Source organism: Mustela lutreola, chromosome 8 (genome assembly GCF_030435805.1).
Source record: "Mustela lutreola isolate mMusLut2 chromosome 8, mMusLut2.pri, whole genome shotgun sequence".
Classification (NCBI taxonomy): Eukaryota; Metazoa; Chordata; class Mammalia; order Carnivora; family Mustelidae; genus Mustela; species Mustela lutreola.
In genome coordinates this window covers 65,340,898-65,352,950 of record NC_081297.1, presented here as the reverse complement: position 1 = coordinate 65,352,950, position 12,053 = coordinate 65,340,898, and the positions used below count along the sequence as shown (strand labels likewise).

Below are 12,053 nucleotides of genomic sequence, written 5' to 3'. Positions count from 1 at the left end.
ATGGGAGGAGGTGCGACAGCAATGATGCCTGCCTCTTTGTCTGCACTTCTGTGATCAAAAGCAGCAATCAGTGATTAGAGCACAGATCCCCAGTATTTGGAGGACAGGGTTCTCTTTGTCTACCCTGGCTCCCATAATTTGTGCAAGCTGCTCCAAGAACAGGTGCACAGCTGCCTGTCCCCTAGGGGAACTGCTTCTATAGTAGGAGCCGACACTAACTGAAATTAACCACAATTTACTGTCCAGGTCTTCACCTGCAAATTGCAAGCCTTCAATAGACTCCAGAGTTCCAAAATAGTTATATCAGACAGATTCTACCGTATAATTGTTGTCTAACAAGACAGATCACTGGTGCTTCCTCCTCTGTCATCTTCCCAGAGTCCTCTCCAGTGCAGTTTTAATTTCTGTCTCTTATTAGACTGAGGTTCCACTTCATTACGTAAGTTTCTGTCCTATACCAGTTTTTTCTATTGGGTTATTGTTTTCTTTGGTTTTTGTTAGACCTCTGTGTACATTTAATGTTTTGTATATACATTGGACATGGACTTCACACTTTTAAATTTATGTTTTGATTTTACTTATGGTAGGTTTTACCATACATAAATTTTTTATATTTATGTGTTTGAGTTCATCCAAGGCATTTTACATAGTTATTTTAGTCAGTAGCTCAAGATAGACAAAAATATGTTCAGTTTCTGGAAGAGCATATGAGAATTTGGTAACATTGGCTATCTTTGGTAACTAGAGTTACCACTCTGGATTGTTGGGGGGGGGTGTCTTCTTTTTCTTTTCTTTTTTCCAAATCTTTAATAATCATTAGAACAAAAAGAAGAAAAGCAAACCCAAGCCTTCAGCAGAACCAAGTAACAGTATCCCAGATTCCAGTAAATCGGTTTCCATTCAAGAGGAACAGTCTGTGGCTTCTTCAGAGAAAGGTGGTATTAATGGTTACCATGTCAACGGTGCCATCAATGATACTGAGTCTGTGGACTCTCTCAGTGAGGGTATGGAGATACTTTCAATAGATGCCAGAGAATTGGAAGATCCTGAGTCTGCCACACCAGATATGCTGGATAGAACAGGTGAGTTTATTAACAGGTCTTTGAAAAGTTACATTCTGTTGAAAAATACAAGGGCTTCCTGGTTGAGAAAGCAGTCAAATTACATTCAATTTTAGCTTTTTACTATTTAGTTTTTGTTGCCTTTTATATGAAAGAGTCACATTTTGTACAGCTGATTGTTGAACAACATGGGTGTGTGAGTTCACTTATATGTGGATTTTTTTTTTCAAAAAAATACAATACAGTACTGTAAATATATTTTCTCTTCCTAATGATTTTTCCTTTTTTAAAAAATTTTTAATTTTTTAAATTTCTTTTCGGTGTACCAGAATTCATTGTTTTTGTACCACACCCAATGCTCCATGTAGTATGCACCCTAATGATTTTCTTAATAACATCTTCTTTTCTTTAGCTTACTTTATTTTAAGAATACAGGATATAATACATATAAAACATAAAATATGTGTTTATCAACTGTTTATGTTATTGGTAAGGCTTCTGGTCAACAACAGTAGTCCATTAAGTTTTGAGAAAGTTGAAGTTTTAAAGATTTTCAACTGCAGGGAATGGTGGGGGTTAGTACGTCAATGCCCACATTGTTTAAGGGTCAACTGTAATTATCAAAGGCAAAGAAAAATACAATTTTTATTCCATTGTCTCGTATTTTAATTTTAGTTTAAGTCAGTCTTTTTTTTTTTTTAAGACTTCTATTTATTTATTTGACAGACAGAGATCACAAGTAGGCAGAGAGACAGGCAGAGAGAGAAAGGGAAGCAGGCTCCCTGCTGAGCAGAGAGCCCGATGCTGGGCTCCATCCTAGGACTCTGGGACCATGACCTGAGCCAAAGGCAGAGGCTCCAAACCACTGAGCCACCCATGCGCCACCCCCCCCCCCCGCCTTTTTTTTTTTTTTTAAGATTTTATTCGTCCATCTGGAAGAGAGATAAAGCATGAGAGGGGGAAGGGTCAGAGGGAGAAGCAGACTTCCTGCCAAGCAGGGGACCTGATGCTGGACTTGATCCCGGGATTCCAGGATCATGACCTGAGCCAAAGGCAGTGGCTTAACCAACTGAGCCACCACCCAGGTGCCCAGTTTAAGTCAGTCTTTTTTTTTTTTTTTAATTTATCTGACAGATCACAAGTAGGCAGAGAGGCAGGCAGAGAGAAAGGAGGAAGTAGGCTACCTGCAGAGCAGAAAGCCCGATGTGGGGCTTGATCCCAGGACCCTGGGATCATGACCTGAGCCGAAGGCAGAGGCTTAACCCACTGAGCCACCCAGGTGCCCCCAGTTTAAGTCAGTCTTGTGGAAGACTTCCAATTTAATAATCCCTTAGTAATTAGAGATTACAAAAGGTGACCTTGATTTTTTTTAATTGTGTAGTTACTAAGAAAATGATGAGTTGATGTCAGTGGTGTTATTCTAAGACAACACAGTGAGGAATATATAATAATAACTGTAATCCAATGGCTTTCATGAAAAGTAGACTGTCGGCTTTTATAGCCCCACATTTGTTTTCTAGTAAAGATTTAAGATTAGTATTGTAAATTCACATATCTTGCACATATTTTATTAACCATTTTGATGAATATTGGGAAGATATTGGGAATATCTTTTTTAATTTTTTTTTAAAGATTTATTTATTTGAAAGAGAGAGGGAATGCACACTTAGAAGAGGGGCAGAGGGAGCGGGAAAGAGACAGCTAAGCAGACTCTGTGCTGCGCGTGGAGCCCAACATGGCGCTCAAGCTTCTCACCCTGATATCAGGCTCTGAGCCGAAACCTAGAGCCAGATGCTTAACTAACTGCGCCACCCAAGTGCCCAGGAAAATCTCTTTTAAAATTGGTTTTTTAATTACTTGTTTGTTAATCCATTTCCCCTTGCTCTGTTGCTGCTAACCTTATTAATGTAATGACGATTTAAGAATTATCCTGTACTTCTTTGATGTTCTTTTATTGAGGAGTTTGCTCACGCACAGAGACTTAGAGAAAGATATAGCACCTATGCTGACGTCAAACAAAACAAAAACAGTCAGTGGCTTCCTTTTTTTTTCCTGAGCTGGCTCTTCTCTTATTTCCTCTTTGTCCTATTCCTAAAACTTTTAAAATTCTTTGTTCCCTGGAACAGTGTAAAACTCTTTTTTCCTTAACATAACTTACAGAAGCTATCAGAAATTATTAGTGCTATTGACTCTCTGCACTTCCTTGTGCCCAGAGCTACCAAGATACAGGGAACAAGCTAGCTTATCTCGCAATGGGTTAACACAGACTTGTCTTCATTCAGGACACAGCTTAGGGCTGAGCCAGACGCTCCAACTGCTTCTGCTCTTTGTTCTATTTTGTCAGTCGTTTTCGTTCACGGCCTTTAAGAGGCATAGTTCTGCCTGGAACATTTTTACCTTTCTTGTTTGTTTATACTTAAGACTGCTTGATTGATATACCCCTAAATTTTACTCTAAACTACTGGCCTCTTTCTTTGACAGGGTCCATGCTGGAGAATGGCATCTCTGATTTTGAGCCCAAGTCTTTGACTATGCAGTCTACCCAGAATTCTCAAAATAAGAATGCTGCCAGAACTCTTTCGCGACTAACCACAACACCTCAGTTTGCAAATCTGGGGATGGAAGATGTTCCGCTCTCCTCCACCAACAAAAAGCTAGGTAAATCAGAAGCCTACCTTTGAGAAAAAACAAAACAAAAAAATCTAGTTTTGGCTAGTGAGGGCAGATCATCTCCTTCTTCCCACAGATAAGGTCTCAAAATGGTAGCAGGTAATACGTTTTCTGTTTTTTAGGCAGTAACTACCCCTGTCTAACTCTGTGTGCACAGTTGGAGTTTGATAGTATTTTAGATGTTGTGCAGTCTTGTTACAATGATGGGGATCCTTTTAGTGAATGAAAGTCAAACTCTACTGGTCAGGAATGACTTTTCTGGTAACATTAACTTGTTTATTTGCTTTACTGCAGCATTTTTGTACTGTTTCCTTCTTTTTTATCTCCTGGTTGACTTAACAGTAAAAAGCTCTGCCATCTCTGATATGACATTTTAAAAATATATTTTCATTTCTCTTCACAACTTCGCACTCTTGGTAATATCTGTCAGACTCAAGCTTTAAACAAGATCATTTTCTCTTAAGGAAGTACTCAGCATTGACTGGTGGTAGCTCTTTGCTTTTTTTTTTTTTTTTTTTAACTGTAATAATCATTTAAATAATCAGGCAGTAATTAAACAGGTAGAGATGACAGCCTCTCTGAGTGTCACACATCTAAGCAAGGAAGGTGGTCTACTCCACAAAGAAACAAATGTAAAAGACACTTGTAACCTGTAGCTGTTCATTGAATTATTTATTCCACATGAGCTAAATTTAATTAGTGAAGCTTTCTTTTTGAATCTAGTATAACCTTCAGCTTGGTGCAGAAAAGCACATCAAAAAGTATTCAGTCAAACAAAAAGAAAAGGATGAGGCTTGAAAGCTTTTAAGTAGATTTGGAAAGAAATCAAGAGGAATTTAAATACAAAATGGAAAATCTGTATCTTGGCACATTAAAAACTTAGATCCATGATTCCACCTATCAATTATACACATAACTTTGACATTGGTGAATGTAGAAAGGTCAGTAGAACTCTTAGAAACTGGTTGGAATGTGTTGGGTAGGTAAATATATTTCATCTTTATCTACAAAGTCGGCTTATCTACATATAATGTTTCAAATTGTACTACACAGAGAGAATTTTATTAATTCTACAGTGTCTACATGGTGAATTATATTCTACTGAGTCCTGTCACTTAGTTTTGAAACTTTGATACATATTCAAATACAAATTTTTTTTACCGTTTTTTCTTACTTTGTTTGATTTCATTTTGGATAGTTTTTGAAGTTGCTATCTTCAAATCCATTAATCTTTTTTTTTTTTAACAGTTTCTAATCTGCTGTTAGTTCCATCCAGTGTATTTTTCATCTCAGACATTGTCTTTTCTTCATCTCTAAAGGTTCAATTGGGGTTTTTTAAAGTATCATCCGTGTCTCTCCTTAACATGTTTATGTTTTCCTCTATCTTCTTCACTGTATGGTATCTGATTACATTAGCTGTTTCGATGTCCATATTTACTTGATTCTACATCTGTGACATCTCTGCATATGCTTCTGTTCTTTGATTTTTCTCTTCGCTCTGGGTCATATTTGTCCCCCTCTTTGTATGCCTAGTAACCTTTTCTTGGATGCCAGACATGTGAATTTTTCTTTTTGATTGCTAGATATTTTTGTGTTTTATCTAAGTATTCTTTTTTTTTTTTTTTAAGATTTTATTTATTTAAGAGAGAGAGCACAAGCAGGGGGAGGAGGCAAAGAGAGAAGGAGAAGCACGTTCCCCACTGAGCAGGGAGCCGGACTTTAGGCTCCATCCCAGGACCCTGGGATCATGACCTGAACCGAAGTCAGACGTTTAGCAGGCAGAGCCAGCCAGGAGCCCTATTTAATTATTCTTATGATTTGTTTTGAGACTATTATTTGGTAACAGTCTGAGGCTTGCTTTTAAGCTTTGTTAGGTAGAACTAGAGTAGCCTTTAGAGATAATTTTTCCTCATTACAAAGGCAGTAGCCTTCCAAGTGCTCGACTGGTCCCCCATTCTGGTGGGTGTAAACAAGAACTATTTGTGGTCTGGGCAAGGTCTGGGGATTGTTCTACCTATTCCTTTCCTTTGGTTCTTTTTCCTGTCTCAGTAGTTTCCTCACACTGATGCATTCAGAATCCTCTGTAGATCTCTAGTTTTCTCATCTTTGTGTACCTTTCTCCTCCCCAGTATTCTGCCCTTAGAAATTCTCCCCACCTCCCACCTTGGCCTCCCCAGTTCTCCACTCTCCTCCCTCAATTCAGTATTAGGATTTCTCCTCCTTGCGCTGCAGCCTGGAAACTCTTGTGGCAGTAAGCTGGGGCAACCAGAGTCCTCACGTTTCTGTTTTCTCAGGGAAAAAGTACTTCCTAATGTCTGTTTTATGAGAACCAAGTTTCATATGTTTTTTACTGTGTGTATATGTTTAGTTGTTTAAGACAGGAGGATAAACCCAACTCCTATTACTCCATCTTGGCCAGGATACTGTTTTGGTCTTTGTTTTTTTGGTTTTTTGTTTTTAATCTATGAAAACATCAATTTTTTGTCAAGGAGTGTGGCCCCTTAGGGAATATTCTTAGTCCACCGACATTTGCTATGTTACATGCATGGGTGTCCATATTCATCTTTCAAGTTACCTGTGCTCCTTTTTTGTATTAATTCTTGGGGGTTTTTTCCCCAAGGTTCCAATATTGAAAAATCTGTGAAAGACCTCCAGCGCTGCACAGTATCTCTTGCACGGTATCGAGTTGTAGTTAAAGAAGAGATGGATGCTTCCATTAAGAAAATGAAACAAGCTTTTGCCGAGTTGCAGAGCTGGTAAGTTAAGTTGCCTTTGATCACAATGGCACAAAAAAGGTCACTTATGAAGATGCTCAGCCACTCGCCAGGTTCTTTAATTCCTGCCTCTTAACTGTTCTAGATAGTAGGGAGGAACTTAGAAGTCCTGTGGTATATTTAGCTTTGGGCTTCATTCAGCTCCTTTGGGTCACAGTGCGAGAATGGGTGGTACAGAGAACTCATGTTCTAGGAATGGACCTGAGGTTGATAGTGTTCAGAAAGGGACAAATAGTTATAGAATAGATCATGTGTCCTAACTTTAGGGTCTGTCTCTTGTTGCAGGAACCTGCAACAAATGGCATGATGTTTTTTCTTGTTTGTTTATTTGTTTTTTGGTTTTGGGTTTTTAAAGATTTTACTCATTTATCCGACAGAGAGATCACAAGTAGGCAGAGAGGCAGGCAGAGAGAGAGGGAAGCAGGCTTCCCACTGAATAGAGAGCCTGATGCGGGGCTCAATCCCAGGACTCTGAGATCATAACCTGAGCTGAAGGCAGAGGCCTAACCCACTGAGCCACCGAGGCGCCCCAATGACGTGATGTTTTTGAACAAAGTTACAAAGTAGAGATCTGTTTTTGCTTTCCTTCCTCCTGTCATCCTTCCTAATGCAGCCTGTCCAAATTGTCTCTTCCATGCCTTATTACTAGTCATTGACTTGTTTTAATTTTGTGCTTTTCAAGCTGTGTTCTAAAAAATAGTCATATCTTAAAATATATTAATATGCTTTTGTAGGGGAAATAGGGTTTGGTAGCTAAAGAGATTTTATTTATTTATTTATTTATTTTTAAGATTTTATTTATTTATTTGACAGAGAGAGAGATCACAAATAGGCAGAGAGACAGACAGAGAGAGAGATGAGGAGAAGCAGGCTCCCTGCTGAGCAGAGAGCCTGATGCGGGACTCGATCCCAGGCCCCTGGGATCATGACCCGAGCCGAAGGTAGAGGCTTAACCCACTGAACCACCCAGGCGCCCCGCTAAAGAGATTTTAAAGTACTTTTTAAAACATTTGACTCTGGACTTTTTTTGCTTTTTTTTTTTTTTTTTTTTTTAAATTTTATTCATTTGACAGGCAGAGAGGTAAGCAGAAGGAGAGGAAGGGAAGGAAGCAGGGCCCCTGCTGAGCAGAAAGCCCGATTCGGGGCTCCATCCCAGTCCCCTGGGATCATGACCTGAGCCAAAGGCAGACGCTTTAACCCACTGAGCCACCCAGGCGCCCCTTTCTTTCTTTCTTTCTTTCTTTCTTTTTTTTAAGATTTTATTTATTTATTTGACAGACAGAGACCACAAGTAGGCAGAGAGGCAGGCGGGGGTGGGGGGCGGGAAGCAGGCTCCCCCGCTGAGAACCTGATGCGGGGCTTGATTCCAGGACCCTGAGATCATGACCTGAGCTGAAGGTAGAGGCTTAACCCACTGAGCCACCCAGGCGCCCCTGACTAATGGACTTCTTCAGTGCTTTTCCAATGCTGATGTGCACTGCAAATCTACAAGAGGAAGCTATATATCGTGCCGTTTCCCAAGTGTATTTGCATATAGAATCTTTGAGGGGTAGAAGTGTATTCTAATGTTTTTGAATACTGAAGCTGTTTTAACTATATATAGTAAGGTGTTAACAATACTGAAACCCTAACTCCTTCCCAGTATTTGTATTTTATAAGGAACTTTTTTGAAAATAGAAAAGCCCTGGGATGCCTGCATGGCTCAGTAAGTTGAACCTCTGCCTTTGGCTCAGATCGTGATCTCAGGGTCCTGGGATCAAGTCCCACGTCGGGCTCTCTGCTCAGCGGGGAGCCTGCTTCCTCCTCTCTCTGCCTACTTGTGATTTCTCTCTCTGTCAAATAGGTTAAGTGAAATCTCTTAAAAGAAAGAAAGAAATTGGGCGCCTGGGTGGCTCAGTGGGTTAAGCCGCTGCCTTCGGCTCAGGTCATGATCTCAGGGTCCTGGGATCGAGGCCCGCATCGGGCTCTCTGCTCAGCAGGGAGCCTGCTTCCCTCTCTCTCTCTCTGCCTGCCTCTCCATCTACTTGTGATTTCTCTCTGTCAAATAAATAAATAAAATCTTTAAAAAAAAAAAAAAAAAAAAAAAGAAAGAAAGAAAGAAAGAGAAAATAGAAAAGCCCTGAGGACCAAATTCAGTAAAGCAGTGGAAAGACAAGCAGCTAGGTTGATGTTTGGAGTTTTAAGACTGTCTGCTCTGCTGCTTTGTAAAACCCACCTAGATCTGAAATGTGAGAGGAAGGGTTCGTGAGTACAGAGAACCTACCCCCCTCTTCCTCCCAACCCTCCATTTTTTCTTTTTCTGTGGTAGTAGTCAGCCATGTCTCTGTTCATAAACTTAGTTTCGTGCCACAAGAATAAAGAGATAGGTGGAGTGGAGCTAGCCTCAGTCCTCCTGTGGGATTGAAGAGGGGGTGAATTAATGAAGATATAGAGTAAAGCCTCCGTAAAGTTGCTGACACCTACTTTTATCATATGAAAAATGTAGAATGGTCCACTAAATAAATCATCATAAAGTCCTTCAAGATAGATAATTCATCTGCTAGTCTACCCATCCTTTGTCCCGAATCCTGAGTTTTCCCTTTCTCGTTTTATAGCTAGAAACTTAATGCCATATCTTCTGTTTTTCTTTTTACGTACATGTTTATTTCAGCCAAATTACTTGTCTCAAGACTTAACATTCACATTTCCTCTTCCGTATAATTGTTAATGCCACTTTTCTATCCCAATATGTTCTTCTATATCTTCATACTTCTCTCAATATAACCAGTTCTCTCAAACTTAAATTTAGCTCTAACTTCTTCTGGAAATATTTCTAGGTAATTGGTTTCTACTCTTTCTGATCCTTCTGGGAGGAAGCATCATGCCCTTTGCCCTGGATTATTATCATATCGGATTTTATTGATTCATTTTGAAATGAATAAAGAACTAAGAGTAGGTCATCACAACTTTGCCTTGATAAGCTTCTGGTCTCCATGATTGTTAGCTTACTGATTGCTTAGCCACAGGATCTGATTCTATTCAGGAACAGCCTGAACCAGGAAACACAGTTCCGGGAGAGAGATTTGTGAGTTCCTGTTGACTTGAAACCCAGCCAGGGGGAGCCTCCTTCAATAAATGACAAATGAAATGGTTTCCTGCCTGGGAACTGTGTATTTAGGATTGATTAGCAGACGTGGCAACCAGGTCAATTTAACTTGAGGAAAGAGATTTATCTGCCCTTTCCTGCTGGTGCCCTTCTCTCTGGCTGATTGGGTTTTATAGTACTACCTTATTTCAGTGCCCCTTGTAGTTATGACTTCAAGACATAATTGGCAGGTGAGCTAACTCCATTTGGCACCAAACCAGAGCTTGGAGTTAATGTCACTTAGGAAGAGTCATTTTTTTTGTGTGTTGGTTATAGTATAAAAGAAAAGCAAAGTATTTTAGCAAATTTGCAACAGTAAGATTACATTAGCCCTGAAGGGACACTGAGGGAATTATATAGATAACTGCTTTCATTTTGGGGCCAAATGAAAGCTGACACATACCTCTAGGAAGGTAAAGTCAGAGGCTTTCCAGTATGTAAAACTTAAAATCATCTCTAGACCCAAGTTTACTTTTCTTGTTCATTCATAAAATATGTCTGACTTACATTGTTGGAGCTGATAGTTGACTTAAGTTTAAGGCTATTTAGGAACAGGATATGGAATGGAACATGAAGCTAAAGTAGATAAATTCTTTTGGACAGTTGTCATATAATGTGTAGGTGAAAATGCCAACAGGAGACACACTCAACTTGTCTTTTAAATGAAAACTTCTATTTTATTAAAAATCAAAACATACTCATCTAAAAGGAGAAAATGCATAAGAAATTTAAAATTTTATAACTCATCAAGTCATTGTAAGTTTTTGCTTAAGATGGAGACTTTTCCTAGCTGATTCCTCATTCATCTTAGAAAAATTACTTGCTTTTATTTGAACTTCCTTTTTCCTCTCATATTAATCTTCCAGTAGTCTTACCTAAGGCTTTTAGATGCTTGAATCTAAAGTCCATTTAAGATGGTGGAAACTTAGGTATCATTTTATGAACCAAACCATTTTCAAAAATGTCTAAAAAGCATAGAAATAAAGGAATGGGCTAATGTAATAATGTGTTACCAAAAAGATGTCCATGCCACTCCATAAGTTTAAATTATTCTTCAGTTTTTTATTCTTCATGTTTAGTACATTGGTAGCTTATTTCTACGAGTACTTGGCCTGCATGGTTTTCGATGTTCTTTAATTTAAAATTTTAACTCTTTAACCATCTGTGAAAATAACTAGTCACATATGAAAATTATAGTTTACCAAACATATTCAGTCATATATGATTTATTTATCTGGATTTCTATCCTGCAAAGTAGAAATTTTAAATTCAACCTGCTGTTTATAAGGGATTTGAATCTTAGGTTAAGCAGTTTGTCTAACTTGACATCATAAGTTGCAGACTCAGTGTTCGGATCTCTGTATTCTGACTCCCAGTAACCTGTGATTATCATCCCATCTACCACTGATAGTCCACTTCTCACTAAAGCTTGGGAAGAATGCTAGAGACTTGATACTTATCACATATATTATTTCCTTCTCAGCTTTTTTTTTTTTTTAAGATTTTATTTATTTATTTGACAGACAGAGATCCCAAGTGGGCAGAGAGGCAGGCAGAGACAGAGGAGGAAGCAGGCTCGCCACTGAGCAGAGAACCCGATGTGGGGCTCGATCCCAGGACCCTGGGATCATGACCTGAGCCGAAGGCAGAGGCTTTAACCCACTGAGCCACCCAGGCGCCCACCCTTCTCAGCTTTTATAAAGACTATGTGATAGAGGAAACTTAGGGACTAAGAAATTCCGTCATTATGGAATAGGGTTCGAATGAGGAAGACCAAGATTTTGACTGAGCCTGTTAAAGCCTTTTTAAGTATTTTTTCAGTTAAATAAAATAAATCTATGAGAATATTCCATCCAAATATTACTTTGTAATTCAGAAGTCCTAAATCACTCTTCTTAAGTCACCAAATGGAATGACTTGTGATTCACATATCCTTCAGTTCGGATCCTAGTTGTGGGGAAAATATGAAGATTCAAGGAAAGGTAACTATGGAATAGGGTTAATTAGAAAAGATTTCTAAAAGGAAGTGAATCATTAATCAAGCTTTGAATGACAGATAGGTTTTTTTTTTTTTTAAGATTTTATTTATTTGAGAGAGAGTACGTGTCGGGGGAGCAGAGGGAAAGGGAGAAGCAGACTGCTCATTGAGCAGGCAGCCTGATGTGCGGTGGGGCTCAATCCCAGGACCCTGGGATCATGACCTGAGCTGAAGGCAGATGCTTAACTGACTGAGCCACCCAGGCGCCCTCAGATAGGATTTAGACTGGCAGAAAGGAAGGGACTAGAACACTACATTTAGGAAGCCTGATCTAAGCAGAGGCACAGAAGGGACATGTAGAGACTATCTTGTAGCTACAGCTCAGGGGGCAGTAGTTGAAAGTAATAAGGGATGAATTCAGAGATCAAGGTAAAATGAGAGCATTT

General features: G+C 39.2%; 1 protein-coding gene and 1 long non-coding RNA gene across 2 annotated transcripts in view; one reads left to right on the top strand and one right to left on the bottom strand.

Moving 5' to 3' along the window:
- Positions 1 to 12,053, bottom strand: part of LOC131838799 (uncharacterized) — a 42,260-nt gene that overhangs the window by 2,403 nt on the left and 27,804 nt on the right. The window lies entirely within an intron of this gene.
- Positions 1 to 12,053, top strand: part of SPATS2 (spermatogenesis associated serine rich 2) — a 146,039-nt gene that overhangs the window by 116,139 nt on the left and 17,847 nt on the right. Inside the window, exons 6-8 of the mRNA XM_059185446.1 lie at positions 821 to 1,082; positions 3,543 to 3,719; positions 6,352 to 6,487. Of these exons, the coding sequence (XP_059041429.1) occupies positions 821 to 1,082; positions 3,543 to 3,719; positions 6,352 to 6,487 (575 nt within the window). The remainder of the gene's footprint in view (positions 1 to 820; positions 1,083 to 3,542; positions 3,720 to 6,351; positions 6,488 to 12,053) is intronic.